At 36.3% G+C, this 21,294-nt stretch overlaps 2 protein-coding genes across 4 annotated transcripts; both read right to left on the reverse strand.

Annotated features, from left to right (window-relative positions):
- Positions 1-207: 207 nt before the first annotated feature.
- Positions 208-17,252, reverse strand: LOC121985231 (DNA repair protein UVH3-like). 3 transcript variants are annotated; one of them, XM_042538546.1, is made up of 15 exons: positions 17,022-17,252; positions 16,694-16,944; positions 16,407-16,609; positions 16,144-16,276; positions 14,698-14,775; positions 14,558-14,611; positions 11,502-11,686; positions 7,680-9,216; positions 6,970-7,164; positions 6,426-6,511; positions 3,626-3,878; positions 3,412-3,548; positions 2,957-3,041; positions 1,913-2,437; positions 208-1,191 (listed from the first exon to the last, which is right to left on the reverse strand). In XM_042538546.1, exons 1-15 carry the CDS (start codon positions 17,107-17,109, stop codon positions 532-534), a joined length of 4,470 nt encoding a protein of 1,489 aa, XP_042394480.1. In that variant the 5' UTR covers positions 17,110-17,252; the 3' UTR covers positions 208-531. The 3 variants fall into 3 exon arrangements, with proteins under 3 accessions (XP_042394480.1, XP_042394481.1, XP_042394482.1); XM_042538547.1 differs by lacking the exon at positions 17,022-17,252 and having other exon boundaries at positions 16,692-16,822; XM_042538548.1 differs by lacking the exons at positions 16,144-16,276; positions 16,407-16,609; positions 16,694-16,944; positions 17,022-17,252 and having other exon boundaries at positions 14,542-14,611; positions 14,698-14,752.
- A 1,456-nt stretch (positions 17,253-18,708) lies between these two features.
- LOC121987701 (psbP domain-containing protein 7, chloroplastic-like) lies at positions 18,709-19,796 on the reverse strand. Its single transcript, XM_042541437.1, has 3 exons — positions 19,487-19,796; positions 19,185-19,401; positions 18,709-19,119 (listed from the first exon to the last, which is right to left on the reverse strand). Exons 1-3 carry the CDS (start codon positions 19,785-19,787, stop codon positions 18,780-18,782), a joined length of 858 nt encoding a protein of 285 aa, XP_042397371.1. The 5' UTR covers positions 19,788-19,796; the 3' UTR covers positions 18,709-18,779.
- Positions 19,797-21,294: the final 1,498 nt, after the last annotated feature.

A 21,294-nucleotide genomic window follows, 5' to 3' on the forward strand; every position in this document is an offset into this window, starting at 1 on the left:
GGATTTTCCAATTTCAGATAGCAAAGAAAAAAAAACTCGGTGTATCCAAACATGCCTCCCCCCCATACTTTACCACCTGCACTACTGACTAATAATCACTCATGATTTACCTCCTCCGTATTGACTTAGGAACAGATTGACGGGGACACTAGGACGAGTGAATCGTTTTTTTTCCAATAATTGCATTTTGGATTTTGCAATTTCAGATAGCAAAGGAAAAAAAAACTCTTCCAGGACTAAAAACTGCTTCACGTCTATCTTTACATTTTCCATAAACTACATCACCCGTGGTGATACTGAATCATGTATAATTCAAATAAACAAAGAAAAGGTGACCTAGTGCTGGCTCCTTGTGACACAGTGAAGTGAAGGCTACCTAACATAGCCATGCCTCTACAACTTGCTTTATATTTCAAATGAACAATAGCCATCAAAGTGATCACTCATTTACAGCTATCTGTACCTCCATGCCAAAATCTTTCAAATATTGAACCTGTTTCGAATAGTTATCTGCAAGACTGTCATACCTATTCATCTTCTCCGCGGCTTCCGTCTTAAGGAAGACATAGCACTTAAACCAGAGTTGGTCTGACCACAAGAATGCAAACTAATATTCTCATCAAGCACTGAATGAAATTGAGGATCCAACTCTTTGTTGGAGTCGTCTTTCTCAAAATTATCCGAGCCAATATTTTCAGGATCTTCAGAGTTCTTAGCAAGCTCCAAATCTCTGATGTTAGTTATAGCTGACTGAGTTGCAACAACTCTTTCATTATTCTCATCAATGCAGAAACCACCACCACTAAGCAAATAGTCTCCACAAGATGCTTCCTCCAGAGCATGCTGGAGGTCATAGCTAGCATCTCCATGCCTATCTTCAAAATGAATCTCTGTTGAACCATGTGTTTGGTTGGCAGCAATCTGGTCCATATTATCTTTTCCATCATTCTCATCAACACAAAACCCACCGCCTGAGAAAAGATGCTCTCGGGAAGGGCAATCCTCTGAAAATGAACATGTTCCTTTGTCAATATTGGCAGAATGCCCAATTCTATGCGCACTGTCATTATCACTTCGGTCCTGCTCTCTTGCAACTTCTTGCAGCTCACTACTATACTGGTTTGAAGTCCCACCATTTTCATCGGCTCCAAAATCTTCTGCATATTTAACTTGTTTCAGCAGCCTGCTGGACTGGAACAATCATAAGTGCATGAGAACAAATTAGAGATTGTGTTTAGCAGACTACATCCGGTAAGAAAATTACCAAAAGTGACAATGATATCACTCTAGAGAGTAAAATTTTAAAAATCATGATATATTGAAATATACTAACCACATCGTGGACCACCATATCCATGTACTATATTGGCAGATAAACATAATCAAAATTCAAGCGCTAAATTAACATACAGTTTTGCTATGTGAGACAACAGATATGCGATGTTCTGGAAGAATTAACATATGTGCTGCTCAAAATCTAGAAGTCCTTAATCTTGAGGGAGAAGAAAATGCAAAAGTAGTTCATCCAAATGAATTAAAATTTCAGAAAATGCACATAATGAGTTAATGAGATAGGTAAGAGTAAGTTAGACACAAAATAAGAGATACAATTGTCTAATAAGTACGCTAACTGAAGCAACAATCACTGTTTCTACAAACAACTGGAAGATCAAGCCAATCATTTTAAGACAGCCAAACTCCATGCACCAGATTTGGTTCTGAAACTCAACAATAAAAAGTCACATAATACAACCGATGATTCAAAGAAGAATACATGTGCATAGTAACAACAGGCATATTTGATTCTGATACTTGAAAAAATATATATATAAAAAGAAATATACTATCAATGAGTTAAAGAACAGAAGACTGCATCGGTGTAATAGCACGAAAGTGAGGAAAATGAACTTACTCTACGCAATTCTAAAATTGCTCTGGGCACTTCAGCTTGATTTTCCACTTGAATATCACCAATAGAATCATTATTTTTTCCATTATTACTACATTCAGAGTCAGACTTCAGCACACTCTTTCTTCGACTGTTATCCCTCCCCCTTCCCCTTCCCCTTCCCCTTCCCTCTTTCCCAGTCTTATTCACACTCAAAAAATTATTATCAACTACTTTACATTGTTCAGAATTCAGTGAATCTTCAACCACAGCATCTGGATCCACAATCTCTTTTCCAGATTCCTGTGCTATTGATTGTTTTCGAGTTTTCCTTCTTTTGAAGTTATGACCAGAAGAATTCTCAGGTATATGTTCCTGTGATACTTTTGCTATTTTTCTACTAGAACTGGGTGCCTCTTTAACAAGATCATCAGTCAACTCAGGTGACAAGTTGTCTGTCATTCCTTTCAAAGCCTTCTTAATTCGCTGGCTACGTATTTTTGCAAACCTTTCATTGAATGTGTAGAATGCTTCCAGCCTCAATTGCGTCTACATTGAATAACAAAAAAGTGAAAGATGGATTAGGAATTTCTGGGTAAATACTAGAGCAGAATTATAGAAGATACAGAAATCAACAACCAGCGAATGTGTTTTATTAATTTGTAAATATAGTGATTGATTTAGCTTAATGCTGTAAATCTATCCCAAAAGGATACTAAGGCATTTGGAATTACTAGGAAGTACAATTAATTTATAACAATCAGAACATCAGAAAATGATGGGATTAAATAAAATTATAATAATGTAAAAGGAAGAAAAAAAAAAGTAAAACACTTGCAACCAACATATGTAAGGTTGCTGAAACTGGTAAAATGTAGAAGCAGCAGCAAAAGGAAAGGCAGCAGAAAATAATAGAGTTTTTTTCTGAAAAAAAAAACAAGAAAGCTTTACTATGATAGAAGCAGAATATTGAGAATCTATAAGGCAACTTCACCTTGAATAGAAGTAAAATGGTACAAAAGAATAAAGAATAACAATGATTAACCTAAGAAGGAAACAGTGACAAACCTCATGCTTGTTGTACTCCTTCAGAACTGGTACAAGTAACTCATCAGCCTTCTGATTAGTCCACCCAAACTTTTCCCAACACAACCTGCAAATGTATGTATTAGGGGAAAATGAAAACATTCAAGGAGAAGGTGAAAAATGCATCTAAATAATTTGTTTACATCTTTCCAACACTATTCATTAATATATATATATATATATATATATCATGTTGATAAAATGTCCATGTTAAGCTATATCTTTAAAAATACATATATTTCTCATTGAGACAGGTCAGCTACATAGATATTAGCCCTCCAATTTACTCTGTGGAAGTCTATATCAATATTATTATTCAATACTCAAATCACGAGTTATCTTAGTTATTTGCAACAAAATCAACCTAGTAATGAAAATAGTGATTATTGTCAGATTATACAACAATTTAAAAACTACAAGACTGAGCATCAACTTACTTGCGAAGTAAAGGCAAATCTGGCTTTCCCCACATGAAAGGTTCAGTTGATTCATCAATTTGAGGTGATGTATATGCATTAATAACTGCATCACTAGGAAATGATGGAGAAATATGCCAATTCTTGCTCACATTTCTCTGGATGCCAAAGTAAACTGTTTGAGAAAATTAAAACAGAACCATACAAGTTAAAAGGATAGAGTATTCAAACTGACATGCTTATCCATAAAGATGTCTTTGACGGCCCCATTGCCAGAAGGGTTCTTGATTGCATCGCCCTCAACACTCTCTTTCATTAGATTTGCGTCATTGTTTTCTTTTGAGGATTCCTTTTTTGACTTCTTACCAGTTCCAAGTTCATCAAATATATTTGGATCAGGAGACTCAACCCATTCCCTAAATTTATGGAGGCCATCTTTCTCAGGAAATGCATGCACAACTTCAATGGCATTGACAATGCCAATTCCACTGCACTAGAAAAAACTGGAGGATTTAAATATATCATCAACCAATAAGCTTGTTCAGTAAACTATATAAAAACACATTTTGGTATTACAAGAGCATCTAGATATTAAGATGTGTGAATCTTCTAAAAAGCTAATGATTGTTAGATTTCAACAAAAAAAAAGAATGAATCCTGTGTTTAACTGACTAGGAGTCAAAATGTGCAAACTTGAGAATGTACATATACATTGGTTCATGTGAGCATTTACAGGTTGAGATGAAAGAGAAATTTAAGAAACTATCCAATACATGACCATGATGCCATCTGATTTTTGATAGAAAAATTAACATTTTGAGTTTCTCAATCCTCTTCTTCCAATATCCAAGGGTTGGCAGAAATCAGTAAGTTCAATAAATGTTTTTTGGGATAGAACAGTAGTATTTTTACAGAGAACTGTAAAAAGGGATTGAGTTGTTCTCAGTGCTGGATCTGCATTAGTTTCAGTTTCAAAGCCTACTTGTCTAGCTCACAATGTCAATGTGCATTTCCTCGAAAAATTGTGTTCTTCCTTACCATGTCCTCTGTCATCCAAAACAAAACCATGAATTATAATTATTTGTAGAGTGTTTGACTAGACAAGATCTTGCTATGACTCCATCCATATTAAACCTACAAGTCAAACTTGATGGAATGACTCATATTCTGCTACTTCTTACATAAGACCTAAAACAATATTGTTGAATTGCCTGAGGTTGATCAACAATACATTCTCTGCGAATAGTTACTATCTCATTGCTCACTATCATTTGTAATATGTATAGAGCTAAGCATTAAAGGCACAAAAACATTTTTGCAATAAGATATAGAGAAGACAGTAGTATCCTGTTCATTTGAACTAAAATCAGGCCAATAGTAAGTGTTAGCATAGTGAGTCATTGACAGTTTCAAACTTCTAATTTCTGATAAGGTGTGGTTGAAATGAACTCATTCCAAAAAATTACCAAAATTCCTTCTACCAATATACACTTTGGCACACATCAGGGAGGATTAGAAATAATGCTTGTAATATTTTTTTGTAGTTGTTTCTTTAAAATTCTAATTTAATTTATTATTTAATTGTAGATCTTATTTTTTTTAAAAAAAACCAAGTGAAACAAAATATGGGAGTAAAGATTACATATATTGAAGTTAAAACAAGTAACAAAATCATGTTTAATTCAATTATCTAATTTATCTAATTGATATAGTGAGAGGATTTTACGAATAATACTCTTCTAAATTCATCTTGACATACTTTAAGTCTTTAACATATGTTGAAGTATGTATTGGTATGACATAATATAATAAAATTTTAATTCAATTTACTTTTTAATTATTATAGTCTTATTTTTAGAAGAAATAAACTGAGATGGCATCAAAGAAATAAAATCCATTGAAATTCATCATATGAGCGCGCCAAGTGTGCCAATAAAATCCATTGAAATTCATCTCAATAGGCTCTCATATGAGCGCGCCAAGTGTTGGCACACGTGGTGCTAAAAACCTACCATTCTAGATGGCAACAAAAAGTGTGTGGCAGGGACAAAACTATAACATCGTACTTTAGCATTACATCACTCAATCTTAAAATTCATATCCTCACCTATATACTGATTCTCTATAAGGACTTTTAGATCTTTAATTTGGCTTATATGTGACCACTACTTTACAGTCCAATTCAGGAAAAAAAACTAATTTTGATATCCATTTTAGCTATTTATACTTTATTTCCAATAATGCATTGTTGCAGACACTTAAAAATTTTTCTCACTCAGGCACAGCAATGATATAGGGAGACTATTCAAAATCCTAAGGAAATTCTTAATGCATAATTCAGGGCTGCAAGTGGTAGCAATTTGATGGGAGAATAATAAAAAATATTGAAAGATTCAAAGATATTCACCGTGGGAAAGTTGAATAATCAATAACAACTCCCTTAAAAGATGTTAATTGTCATACAGAACAAAGTTAACCAATTTAATTACTTTTCCTAGAAATATGAAGCAAAGGGGAAACTCCACCCATTGGCCAGATAAATTCAAAAGCCTAAAATGGGAAGTGAAAAAACAATTCTTAATTCAATTAAATGGAGTGTCTTCATGTTATATGCAGGACTCGATAGTTGAAATATTCATATATCATTTATTTTATTCGAGGTATGCTTAAAATAGCAAATATCCATACACCATATAATAGAATAATGAATATAAAATCTAGTACATTTACTCAAAATAAATAAATTTGAATTTTAATGAACATTGCTCATCTACCACAGGAAAATAAATTACAACTAACCTTACATATCTACTTGTTTCAAGACAGACTCATAATATTATAATAATATTTGAGATTCTTAACAAAATCTTTCAATCAATACTGATACATGAGAATTGACAGAATTATTCAATCTGCCATAGCTTATTAATCTTCATTTTGCAGGAATTTTCTTGATCGATGTAAAAGTAGGCAAACATAATGAACAAATCTGTGATACACGCAAAGTAAACATACTACTTCACTATTGCGCTTACCTGACTCCTTCTGTATAATCACTTCCAAGAAGCATTGCCATACGGATCAAATTTTCTCGATTTAATCCAAGCTCAGATTCAATGTCCTGATATAATAGGAAAAAGAAAAAAGCTCAAAAATGACAATCGAATGGCAAGAAATCATGCTTGCAGAAAACTGACTATAATAAAACTAATATAAAAACAAATTTAGGTCCACACACATACAATGAAATCTAAATTAAGAATTTGTAAAGTGGGTTTTAATCATGGATCCAAGTGTACAAAGCAATACAGGACAGCACAATATAAAGGTAAGCTCATGACAATTTCTGTTGTTGACATGTGACTTGGGTTGGGCCATATGGTATTAAAGTAGAACTTCATCTACCAAATCCATGCAAGGCAGTTTGAACTCAAAACTTAGCTCTCTTTTTCCTCAAAACATTGTGGTTATACATTAGGGCTAAAAAACTCAGAAAAATTAGGGGTATACATTTTTATTACAATATTTAAGATTTAAGAATGGAGGCACCACTCAATTTCATAGGTTAAAGAAACAGACCTTCATGAAATACGTCTCAACATACTTCCTATCATCAAATATGTTCTTGAAGACACTTCGAGCCCCAAACAAGAAGACATCAGAATCATCAGTTACAACACCATCAACAAGCTTTGTCATTTCCATATAAGCACATTGAGCTTCAGCTTCTGTAGGTGCAATTATGTAAGGCAATCCAAACATTTGTAATAGTTCCTGCATTTTTCCAGAAAAGAGATCAGAGATGTAAAAAAGAAACAGAAACTTATGCGAAAAAAAACCTTACACTCCAAATAATTTCTTAAATCTTTATTATTCCTTGCACCACTCCCTCACAGTTGGATGAAAGCCATAAATTAGTATGCAAAATCTCTAATGCTGTAAAAGATGGTGATTTCATTTTCAATAGGCAGGTGTCGATCGGATGAAACGATTAACTAGTATACACCATGATAACAAATTATCATGGAGCCAACGTTGCAGCTTTTATGTTTCTAAAATAATAAAGATGAATTACAAAATTATTGATTTCTAGGAAAATATTGACAGTTCATTTATTGATCAGTTCTTTAAAATTGCTTCATTCAGTACTGTTGAGCCATTACTTCCATAAGAAAATAGGGAACATATTATAATCTCTGAATGGAAATAGAAGAAACTAAGAATTTAGTAACTCTATTTAATATTAAAGCTTCCACCTGAGACATTAAAAAAGAGATTGAAGAAAACACCTGACACTCAGCGAACATCTCATTGTTCACAGATTCGGCATTGCGCTCAAGAATCCTTTGCTCATTACCAAGATCTGCACGTTCTTGTCTAAGTAGTGAAATTTCATTGTCCAGACTAGCTTCAGATACTTCTATTGGATAACTAAGAGTATTTTCCATGCTTTGGTCTACCATAAAATTAGAAGCAATATTAGTTTTCTCAATAACTTGATGTTGCTCTATGCCAGCATTAGCCACCAATTCCTCCATAATTTCAGAAAATGAATTATTGTTCCCTGCTCCAGAAGACTGATCCAATCCACAACTATTCTGGCCATCAGGAATAGAGAGACCAAGAACCATTATAGAGTTATTATCCATGGCCTTTGAATTGGTATTAGAATTAACATTACAAGATCCCTCCATGGGTTTAGTCAAATAAGAATGATTTTGGAGTTCATCAGAAGGTTTGCATGGTGAAGTATTGTTTGCCTGTGATGTCATTATGTTATCATCCTCTTTTTTGCTGGAATTATCCAACTGTTCATCATTATGCAATAAGCTAGCTCCAGAATTAGAGTCTAGGCAAACAGATGTTATCAGATTCTGTGAAATTTCAGCATCAAAGCCCCGGTCTGTGAATGAACTTGCTAAATCTTTATTTACTAAAGAAACAGTTGGGGAATTGTGATCTTTAAAATCTTCCAGACTTCTCCTTATTGCTTCTTGCATATCAGCTTCCTCCTCGAGCAATCCTTTTGAAACATGTTTTTCAGATTCACCTTGGCAATGAAAAGTTTCTTGAGGCTCATGACAAACACCTTCAGCCCAATCCATGTCAGCTTCTTCACATGGGTTCTCAGCTAAAGTAGATTTGCTTGCGCAATAGTCAGCTTTTGGACTTCCATTTATCTCCTCTGCTAAACTGTTTGGATTTTCGCTAACTGCCTCAACCAGACCCTCACTCCAGATGGAATCAGACTCAGAATCATTTGTAATTTTGTCTGAATGAACACCTTCTGATGGCATGTTAGATGTTTGACCTCCAGACACTAACTGCATGAAGAAGTCATCATTCATCCCATTATCATCATCTAAGAAGGATATCTCAATTGCACTTTCACATCCATGGATAGTCTCTTTGTTATGAATTTTCTTATCTGTTCCTTCACTACTTACAAATGTGTCTGTAAGTTGAACATTTTCAGAATGACTTTCGGATTCAACTTCTTTTGGGGTGTAGGAAGTCACTGGATCAATGCAGTTATCTCTCTTTCTTTTCTCCTGCTCATACTCTTCCATCAAATCCAAATTCCTCTGCAAATCACGAGTCATACGAATTCCCAATCCTCTCACTCTGCTAACTCGAAGGTGTCCTTTCTCATCAAGATATGTCTCGACATCAGGACCAAAATCTTTTGCACTTCCATCAACAGAAACATCTTTTAGCAATTTAGACTGACTAGCGAGGAAGCTCGACTTTGTTGAGGTGCTTGGCTTGGCCAAGGCCTGATGATCCTGATTTCCACTATTAGCAATTCCTCTGTATGTAAGCATCCTAAAATAGAAAGATACTAATTTCATTGGCAAATGCTTAAATATAAAATTCAAACTATAAATATTAACAGCTAACTAGCATACTAAGCATCATAAGACAGAGAACAATCAATCCTTTTAAACTGATGGGAGTAAAACATAAATATAACTAGCCATTGAAATGTCATTCCGTGCCAAGCGGCACAGACGATTTTTACTGTTCCGCTTAGGGTTGTAAATGAACCAAACGTTCGTGAACAAACTTGGTGTCCGGCTTGGCAGATTAATTAAACAAATAAGTTTGAACAGCTCGTTAAACTAAACAAACAAGCTTGAACACATATGTATTCAACTCGTTAAAGTTCGTAAACAACGTTCGTGAACAATATTCATGAACCATATTCATTAATAAAACTCTTTTCAATATGATAAATAAACAATAAAAAAACATAAAATAAACAAATAAGTTTGAATCGTCAAACTCAATAACCAATCAAACAATTAAAAGTTTCAACCAATTAAACAACTAAAAATTTCAAACAATCAAACAAACTGGAATTGAGAGCTCGATAATATATAAACGAGCCAAACTCGAACCAAGCTCAAGCCAAGCTTGAATTGAGAGCTCGATAGCCCCCAGGGCGTAGCACAGACGGTGAGCGCATGGTATCTCTGGCGTAATAGACAGAGGTCGATTCTCAGGAACCGACGACCTGGGGTTTACCCCGCCATGCGCCTATGGCCTATGTACCTACATGAACCTTCCTCCATATCCATGGGGTCGGCACTAGGGGGGCCGCTAAGGTAGCGGATCTACCTTTGAATTGAGAGCTCGATAACATCTCAACAAACCAAGCTCAAGCTCATAAAAAATAAACCAAGTCAAGCTTGAACAATCATATCAAAAACTTGGTTTATTTTAAGCTCGGCTCGGCTTAATTATCTTATCAAACAAGCTTGAACACCCCAAAGTTCGGCTCGGCTCGTTTACAGCCCTAGTTCCGCTGGGGAAGTGAAACTGGCACCCTACACGCTCCACCGACGTCGGAGGCGGCAGAGGCGTCACTACGCGACACTTCCAGCGGAGCCGGAAGCGTAGCTGGATGCTTCCAGTGCCACTGGAAGCGTCGTCGGAGGTGTGCAGGGAACCGAAGGGGGCACGGGCGTGCGTCGCAGGCATGTACTGTGCAAAATTAATATCGTAATTTAAATAATTAAACAATTCCCGCTTAAGTGTGATATTTTGAAGAAGCTTTCATAAACTCTAATTAAATTATCTCAATAAAATATAAAAAATATATTAAAAATTAAAAAAAATTAATAAATTTTATTAAATGATATTCTGAAATTATTTTTACTGTTTTGAATTTTATTTAAAAATTCTAAGTTTTTTTATAAAAATTCTAATAAATTAAAAATTAAATTTATATTCTAAAAAAAAAAGGATAGCCCGATGCAGGAAGCTCCCGCCATGCGGAGTCCCGGGAAAGGATCCATTGTACACAGTCTTATCCTGCTTTTTGCAAGAGGCTGTTTCCCGGATTCGAACCCGTGACCTTTTGGTCACAAAGCAACAACTTTACCGTTGCGCCAAGGCTCCCCTTCAAATTAAATTTATATTCTGATATATTTTAATTATTTTGTATTATTTTTATTGTTTTAATATTTAATTGATATTTTAATATTTTAAATATATATTATTTAAATTAATAATTACTTAAATGAATAAATAATTAATTTATATAATTATTATTTTAAAATAGTATCTTTGTATTAATTTTATATATAAAATAGTATCTTTGTATTAATTTATATAATTATGATTATTTAATCTAGGTTGGAGAACTATAGAGGTTACCTAAGCAAAATGTTACAAGAACCAAGATTTTCATCTGATTCACGTCACTCCTTTTAGTATTAGCAAGGTAACATATTATGATGTATTAATTTTAATTCAAATTATTGATAGATCAATTTTCTTTACATAAAATAATATTTAATTATTTTTTCTAACAATATTAAGTTGTTTAATAATGGAGAACTTATATAAAATCAATATACAACTTATTTTTAAATTATACGCAATAAATATATTTATCTAATAATTACTATATATAAATAAAAAAATACCGAAACTGTATCGTTCCGGTCTGGGACCGAAACCTCAGTACGAGTTGAAATTTTAAACCTTGAATATAACATTTGTCAATTGAGTCAAAAACTAAATCCCAAAATATGCATATCATATGTTCACAGTATAGACTTTCACAGCAATAAAGAATTTAGAGGGGCAACACAAAATCTTACTGTTTATCACCAGTAAATGATGACGAAAAGATAAACTCCCTGTTCGCTTCAGAAGCAATCCTTGAAGTTTGCACACCAGCTACACCTCTACCAGCTGCACGTTTCTGTATTTCATCTATCTCCCTCCTAAAAGTAATGGTTTTAAGATATGATTGTATTTGCAGCTCAGAAAATTTAGTAGGGGCCTGAAAACAAAATTGTTTCTCAGCACACAGCGCAAACCTATTCATCCTGTTGGTTATAAACATAAAGTGGCAAAATGACTACCTAAATTGTGAAGATTAACAAAAGACAATATATTGTTGCAGTTTAAGATGTATTAAACAAACATTTCAAATCTGATGGATATAATAGTCGTTTTTACATTTACAAGTCTCACTCAGCTGTAGCTGTTTCAACAAGAAACAACAGAAACTACTTTCAGTAAAATAGAATAAAAAAGAAAAAGAAGATAGATTTTTTCCTTCTACAAGCACGAGGAGAGCTTTTTCTTTTCTCTTAGTGCCAGAATATTAGCCATTATTAGTCATGTGGATTTAGTCATACATTAGATGTTTCAGGGTTAGGGTCTAAGTTGAGACATACATATACTTCCAATGGTATAGGGTTAAAGTCTATGCTGAGACCAACATATATTCTGCAATGGTCATTCAACATTCAAATTTTCCAAACATTATATATATCATGTCACCCCCTATTAAGGTTAGGGTTTTCCAAAGGGGTATTTGCCACTCTCCCTTATTTTTCTCAATCCTTCCTCTCATCCCTTTTCCCTTGTCCATGCAAAGTGAATTGTCCTACTCTGCTTGTGTCACTGGCTGCAGACTTTGGCTAGATACCGTGCAACCTTAAAAGTTCATGTGTAGTACAGTGTAGTACATTCTGGAACATGTGTAGTACAACTAGTATATCCTAGTAAGTGATATCTAGTACATTCCAGAACATGTATAGTACAAGTGCCCAGGTGGCTGAGCCCTTTGTGCTTGGGTATAGCCGCAAATTGTAAAACTTGCATCACAACCACCTCCATCACTTTCATCCTCTCGCCAAAACACCTTCTATGCAACATTAGGACCTTCCTTGTGTGTCCTTCTCCATGCAAACCAATTGATGAGTGCCCTCGTGCCTCTTCTCTTGCCATGTAGATCTCATGTCCTTGCACAGGATGAGCAACACATCCACACACGACAATGAGCCAGTGTTGATGCCTGGTAATGGTCATATGTCCTCTCTGCTACATCTGGCTATCTTGTGGCACATGCATCCACAGCACCAATGCCATTGCTTATTGTAGTGCTGCCAGGTGTGGGTGTAACTGGGCAAGGTGTGCAGGCAGTTCCCTGTCTCCACTTGTAAGGCTGATGTGCCTCCCACTACCTAAAATGCCTGCATCCATTCTGCCTCATTCAGACAAACCTCCGTGTGAATAAGCTACAGATTGAAGGCTGTTCTTTTTCATAAAAGCTCCCTTTCTCTGCTACGGATCTCCACTAATTCCAGCCGCTCCAGTGCCTTGTTTCCTTCTTAACCAAAGCAATGATTCATCTTCTTCTCCAACCTCTCATCTTCTGCTCACAGGCCTCTCATCTTCTATAACCTCTTCCTTGCTAGCACCGGATCAACAGTGCAGACTCCTTGAACCTCGTCTTCTTCAAGTCACATTGTGAAAGGGAGTCCTTAGACAGTAGTCTCCCTTAAGACACTCATGACTCTGTTCTCCAACTTCTTCTGCCTCAACCTTCTCAAGTTGCTTCCAGCACTTGGGCACCTTATTTACTTATTGTATTTCTTCTTTCAGCATATTCTATTCTATCAAGTGAAGACTTGAACCCAAAAAAATGTCCTCTTCAATTTGTTACTCCCAACAAAGGGTCAACAGTGTTATCCATCTCCAATGAAGACCTGCACAGAAATACATCCTGTTCTAAATTTACTGCTTCCAGCAAAAGGTCGAGATGGCTATCCATTGCTCTTACAAGTAGAGCCATCAACCCGTCACGTTGGCCCGTCCCACCAAACAATTTAGGTGGATTGCGTTGAAATTTAACCAACCCATCATTTGGCAGGCCTAAACGGGCCAGCCCACTCGGGTAGCGGGTCCAGGCGGGCCTGCCCGTGGCGGGCTCGAGTTAGCTCGCGGGTTGAGAAGAAAAAAAATCCAAAACTTAAAACTAAAGTAGAAAAGTCAATGGGCTCATGGGCTAACCCGCTTAATCTGCAACCCAACCTTTTTATTTTTTATTTTTTGGTGGGCTCGTGGGCTGGCCCGCCTATCCTGCAACCCACCTTGGGTTGGAAATTTCCCAGATGGGCCGGCCCGTCAGATGATGGGTTTTTGACGAACCAGCCATCAAACAACTCTACTTCCAAGAGCTTCGGGTTCTTTCATTTTCCATTAGTCCATTGTGTCCTATATTGTATGTGTCTATTGAAGGAGAAATTCACTCTCAAGAGATAATGTACTCAGCTATGACCAATCATTGGCTATATGTCCTATTAACTCCTTAGGTTTGTTATCACTTACGTGGAAGTATTACATTTTAGTTTTATTATAGTCATGTATCAGCCTACATTTTCTAGTTTACCTAACAAGATTTTATGTATATATTTGTGCTCCATCTAGAGGAATATTGAGAGTATCAGGTATTATTAGGCATGTGAGTTTAGGCCCACATTAGATGTTATAGAGTCAGAATCTAAGTTGAAGCTTACATATACATCACAATTATTTCGTAATGGTTAGCTCATATTGTAGGCAATGCAATATTCCCTTTCTCCAATAATAACAGTGAGTTCCATTTTGAAACAAATGTGTTAATATAACAACATGAAGGTATGAAAGTTCATTGACTGAATGCCATGATAGAAGAAAAGCAAAGTTTCAGCAGAGGTCTTATCATGGTTAATCATGGGTCAAGGAATTTCAATGTTGAAAATTCAAAGAACTTTTAGCAAAATTTAATGATCTTAAACTGGGAAAGTGCAGAGATAATGAAGTTATTAGGTAGAGATAAATTGGTGTAAGAATAACCAAAATCACCATAAGAGTCCTGAACCTTTTTAATCTTCTGATATTTCTGTCTGTTCTCAGCCATGATTCTCTCCCTCATCTACACAAGCATATGTAATGACAACAGATGAAATAAGCAAACATCAAAGTGGATACATACAAACAAGTTCATTAAATTATTACTACCTGAACAAGAAGATCAAGTTGCATTGATGGAGGCAATGAGGCTAAAACTGCTGGATCCAATTGAATATTGTCTATAGGCTGCATTACCAATTATTTGTGATAAGTTTCATGTTACAAGACATGTGGAGGATCATTAAGTAAAACAAATCTTAGAAGCTCTCTTTAATACCTTCTGAAATGAAATGTATTCAAAGGATAGAGAAGAATAATACAGCAGTATATTTTAGAATGAGTATCTATCAAATCTCCCTCTTTTGAAAAGAAACAATTCCAAGTACTATGATTTTCCTTTTCATAATTCCCTACAAAGTAAAAATTATCATATGCACCATAATCTTGTATTGTCATCCTCCATTGTCATTCACCATTTTTTCCTGAGAACTGCAATGCTAATGCCTTAAAGTTTGCAATAACAAAATAAAGCATCAAGCATGGTTATTTTTCTTTTTAGCATGAAGAAGGGTTATGTTTAATCATTCAATACCCAAATGCTATGAGGACTAGCATCCTAAATATTCTAACCAACCTTCAAATAGATTCTTGTCGATTTGTAAATTAGAAACTGTGTACTACTCATTGGCAGAATAAAACCTAAATAGAATTTTTGTAAGTTATCTTAACAAAAATTTGAATGAGCCATCTCAATGGTGTATCTTATCCAATACATTATTTCAATCCACATATCTGGCCATCTTATAGGAACGAAGCAACTAAACAAAATTGATTCAAGATAAGATTTGAACTCCTTACACATGTCCCTTTACTGACACAGCTCTAAGCATGTAAGAAGACAGAACAATGATCCCTCAATTGCTAAAGATACAACTCCAGCATTGTCAGTTATGTTCCATGTATGCATCTGCAGTTTTAAGTTGTGTACCAGAAGGCCAAAAAATAACTGTAATTTTGTTGTAGTGCAGTGTTATTGGTGAACACACTAAAATATATGATGGTATAGTCATTTAGCAAGTAAATCATAACAGCCTTAAGCAACAAACTAGAACTGTTGTATTGGTCTTTTTCCAAAGCAATACTGGAACTGCTATATTGGTCTTTTCCTTTCATCTTCCTTTTTTTTTTAACTTTCCCCTTTTGATTTAATGAAGTTTATCTTTGAATTTCAATTGATAGTTCTGCTCATGCTGCCAGTATTTATTGGAATTCAAAGTTTGTATCGAATAAAAGCTAAATTTTAGTTTATTCTAGAAAAGGCTACTGAAAAGATACTTCTCTTTACAATAGGATTAGAATAATAGCCTAGTTTGCGAAACATATCGAGAATGATGTATCAGTAGTTCTGGTGAATTCTAGGAAATGTAGAAAGTACCAACATATGTTTTTATACCAAAAAAAACAAAAAGTAAACAAAACAGTACTGTGCAAATTACAAATATGTAAGTGCACAAAACAAAATAGTGAGTGAGAATGCACTTGACGAAAACTCACAAAAATCATTTCTTCACTTTCATCATCTTCATCATCATCATCATCTCCCTCTTTACCCTGACCACCTTCAGAATGCTTAAGCACATTTGTAGAGATATCCATATCTTCCTCAGCGGCAAGAGATGCAGCCAGTCTTAGAAAGAGCACCGTGTAAAGGAGAAATTAATTAGTAACATGAAGAAAGAACAAAGACAATTTTCTATGGAAAAAAAAAAAATCACAGATTCACAGGAAAGTGTAAAAACTCTCGAAAATGCTCTCACAATTCATCAAGGTTTTCCTGGGAAGAGACCCCAGAACCTTTGTCACCACTAGGTCTGATTCCACTTGGCTCAGTCCCAATTTCACTATCCGAATCCAACACCCTTTTGCCTTTTGAGTCATTATCATTATTCGGCTTTTCCTTAGCTTCTCCCCTCTGCTGCTTAATCTCCGCTGCCAATTCTTCTAGTCTCTTTGCCTTGAGCTACAAAAGCCAGCACACTTAATCAGATAAGAAAGGACAAAAAAAAGGACGAGAGATATAGAAAAAGGTAGGAAGGGAAGACACGTGATTGAGGAGGAGCTTCTCAGCGGTCTTGCGGATCTTAGCGCGGGCGTTATCACGGTGGCGTCTGCGCGCAGCGACCGTGCGGCGCTTGAGGGCGGGGGTGGCTCCGTCGAAGACGAAAACAGGCTTTGTCCGGAGGAAGAGGAGCTTGCAGATCCTGCGGAAGAAGCCGAGGATGTGAGCGTTGCGGACCATCTCCCCCTTTTCGTCCCGCATCGCCTTCATGAACTGGACCATCCATATGCTGGCGTCTGGGAAGAGGAAGAGGCAATCAATCAGGGGGAGAAGAGGAAGAGGAGGAAAGAAAATTAGGGAAGTGGCCGGATACCGATGGCGAGCTTCTTGCCGGCTAGGGTTTCGACGGAGACGCGGCGGCCGACGGGAGCGAGTAGCTCCCACAGCCCTTGCACTCCCATAAACTATGAGCTGCGCTTGATGATGTTTGTGCAGTCTCCGTCGCCGTCCCCGTTAACTTTGGAATTTTCCTTCTGCTCTTCCTTCGATCATTATCTTGCCGCGGCAAGTTACGTTGGCAGTTTTGGTCGGTGGAGATGGAGAGAGAAAGGGAACTTTCTCGGTTTCTCTCTGTTTATAAGAAAATTTCATTTTAGGCCTATAGTTCGTTGACCTTTTTAAAAATACCCTCGTAGTTTCCAAATCTCCATTGTAACTCCTGCCTAATAATAGAGGTCGTCGATTTTGTAGATTTTGGCTATCTTGACCGGGAAGAAGGAAACCTCGAGACAACATAGAAGGTAAAATTATATACAATACATTAACTTATGTGCTTATCAATTTGAATTCCGATGAAACTCCCTATAATATGATGACAAAAGGTGAATATGTTCATCCCTAATGTCTCTGTCAATCCGTCTCATGATCAACACGGAGGAAGTAAATCACGGATGACTACTAGTCTTTGAAATAGTGACTAACACATAAGGGAGACATTTATTTCGACTTTACCGAGATTCGAACTCCAGACCTTATGATGACATGTGCTAGTCATTAGACTCATTTGAGAAGACTGAAACTCCCTCTAATATGGACAATCATGAGGGGACCATGATGGTACCATATTTTTTAACTCCTTTTAAGAAATCTTGCACTGACCGGAGTGGTCGTCTGTTTTTTACTAGCTTTACAAAAATTGACATTTCTCCGGCCATTACATTTTGGATCTATAATAATAGGGATATAAATTATAGGAATTTTTCCTCCAAATGAGGCACGTAACTAAAGGATATTGGGCTCTTGGGTTGGTCGCTGCGAGCGGTTTCCCATTTATCCTGATGGCCGATGGGAAATTTCTATGAGGTCGGACCGATCGACCTAGACTCGACATTACTCAACCTGATTAATTATTTTGTTTATAATAATAAGAATATAAATGAGTCAAACTAAATCAAACTTTGAATTGTTCAAATTTATTTGATAAAATAACTGTGTCAAATTTAATTAAGCCAAGTCAAGCTAAAATCAATCAAACCATTAAAATAATTATTTAAACTTAACTTAGATTTTTGTTTGTATGTGAACTTGAATCTAGTTCAAATTTGACTTAATTAAGTATATAAATTAAAAGAGATAAATAGTGATTGTTCTAAAAATACAAACTCATATAATTTTTGTTACCACACTAGTAAGATCATGAAAAAAAAAAAGTTAGTATAATAGAAAAATAAATAAATAAATAAAATTATATATCACAATCACTAACACACCTATCTAACCTATGATTTATCCGTGTATCATCTGAAAATTTATTATTTTAATATGTGATAAACCAATATAATTATAATTTGATAAATACAAAATACATACTTAGAGAATTAGTCAAAAATTATCAAAAATAAATAGATTATGGAAATACTTTGATAAAAATAAATAAATAATTTAAAATTCATTTTCAGCTTTAGTAAATTAATTTTAATATCTTTGTTAAAAAAAAGGATTTTAAGTAAACTAAGAACAGAAATCAAAAAAATTTCACAAGCGAACTCAATCGATGTCAAAAACTTTGAGAAAAAAAAAGTTTCATATCGATTGATTTAGCAAAATCGATCGAGCAAAGATCTTCAACGACTCAAACGAAGAATTCGACTTCCTTCAACGCATCGGTAAGGTTGAAGGAGTCGGCAATGGCGTGGAATTCCCGCTCCACCTCAGGCCATTCCGCCTCCGGCGCCTGCGCATTGAGAGTGAACAGCTTCCCGCCTCTGGCGCAACAGACGGCGACGTTGCGCCGGCGGAACGACGGCGCCTCCACGCGGAATTCCAACTTGTAGTAGTTGACTTTCTTGGAAGCATCCGCCCTCACCGACGCATCCACGAGAGCAGCATTCACGTCTGTTCTTTTTCTCGACCCGGCGATCCTCCTCAGCACCGTCTCACCCACTTCCTTTGGGCTGCCGAAGTCCTCGATTCTGCAAAAAAAATCAATTTTGAAATGGAGGAGAAGGAGAGGGAGGAGGAGATGGGCAGGGCATACGCAAAGTCGCGGGGGACGGTGGAGACGATGACGCTGACGTTGAGCTCGCCGGTGGATCCCGGCGGCCCGAAGGCGGCCACCGGCTCGCTCATCGGTCGGGTGGGCTGTCGACCGTTGTTTAAAGGCGGAGGATCCAGCGACCTCTCGGACTCTGCTTTTTCTATTGCTCTGTAGAGAAGCGTTTGGTCTCCCACCCAAGTTTCCGGATATATAAACTCTGATAAAGATTGAATTTTTGTTAGAAATTCCGCTTCGATTCGAGGCTGTAATTAGCGATTGAATCGGATCGAATTGGTCGATACCGAAGCCGTGGGTGGAGTCGAGGCAGCGAGTGAATCCCTCGACGGGGTAGAGGACGTCGAGGCGCAGGGAGCGGCCGAGCTCCGGCGAGAGACCGAGGAGGAAGCTGGTGAGGCCACCGAAGTTGGCGCCGAGGGCGACTAGGGAGGCGGAGCTGATGCCGGCGAGGAGACGGCGGCGGAAGAACGCAGCAGCGAGGGCAGCGAACTCCCCGGCGGGTGAGTCGGGGCGACCGCCGGCGGAGCAGCGGATGCGGGGGAGGAGGAGGGAGGGACGGGGTAGAACTCCGGCGCGCAAGGCCATTGAGATTAGGTTGGCAATTGGATGGCTGCGAGAGTTTCAGTTCATATTTATTTTTGTGAATAATAATAATAATAATAATATATTTTGTTGAATTCACGTGTAAAAACATTAGTTCTTAAATTTCCCACTAATTTAGTGGATTGAAGTCTATTTCATTCTTTAATTCCGCACTGTCGGTGCGTGTAAAAACAGGTCTCTGCTTTTTTTTCGTACGAGAGTGCTGTGAATGTTAATAAAAATAAAATTAAAAAAAAATCTATGATGTTACGATTGGTTAAATAATTGAAATAATTATGAGTATGAGTATGAGTACGAGTATGAGTATGAGTTTTATAGTAAAATAGAATTAAAATAAAATTTATCTAGATATATGATTTGACTGATTCTCATAAATATAAAAATTATTTTAAAATTAAATTAGAAAATTGATTTGATGATCAATAGAGATAATATGACTATTGTATAAGTTATAAATCAATTTTTGGAGTGAATGAGAAATTAATGTCTAATGAAGAGTTACTCTTATATGATCGGATGGAAATTTGATTCGTATACGAATTAGATTTATGGATGAATACTAACTCGATATGTGAAAACATTGATGAGTATGAAATTATAATTAATTTTATTGATTAAATTATTATAATATTAATTAATTGATTAATTAATATTTATAATAGATTAAGTAAACAGTTAATCATATTAATTAATTAAATTAATTAATTATAATAAAAAGGCTTAAGTGAATCCTTCTACCTTTGGGAAGAAACTTTTTATCTCTTAGCGGTAACCTTTCATCCCTATAAAATAAATCTTATTTCTTCCGATCAAAACACTCAATTCTCAAGTTGTGAATTCTCCTTGGGTTTTCTTCTCTCTCTCCTCTCTTAAGAGTTTCAAGACTTCGAAAGTTTGACAGAGCTCGAAATTTGGAGTCCTCCTATTTCGAAACACAAGTTATTGCATCTTGAGAGATGATTGCCAATAAAACGTAACACTACAAAAATACCCGTAATTAACGACGGGCGTAGCGACGGAATTTATATTCCGTCGGTGTTTTCCGACAGAATTTAATTGTGTCGGTATATGCCGACGGCATATATATCCGTCGGCAATTACCGACGGAATATAAATTCCGTCGGTAATATACGGACGGAATTTATATTCCGTCGGTAATTGCCGACTGATATAAATAATCAGTCGGCAATTACCGACGGAATTTTATTCAGTCGGGAATACGAACGATAGGCAACAGATCTGGAAGATCCGGGTTAGCGGTTTTCGTAAATTACCGACGGACCTAGAATTCAGTCGGGAAACACCGACTGAATTATATTTCCGTCGGTGAGGTTTCGCCCGCATCCGCTAATTTTAAACCCGCAAAAATTCTATACTGATAAGCTTCACTGCTTACCGACGGAATAGTAATCAGTCGGCAGTTACCGACGGAATTATAATTCCGTCGGTATTTCAGTATTAGGGCACCAAATCGGACGCTTTCCTATTC

Source organism: Zingiber officinale, chromosome 5B (assembly GCF_018446385.1).
Source record: "Zingiber officinale cultivar Zhangliang chromosome 5B, Zo_v1.1, whole genome shotgun sequence".
NCBI lineage: Eukaryota > Viridiplantae > Streptophyta > Magnoliopsida > Zingiberales > Zingiberaceae > Zingiber > Zingiber officinale.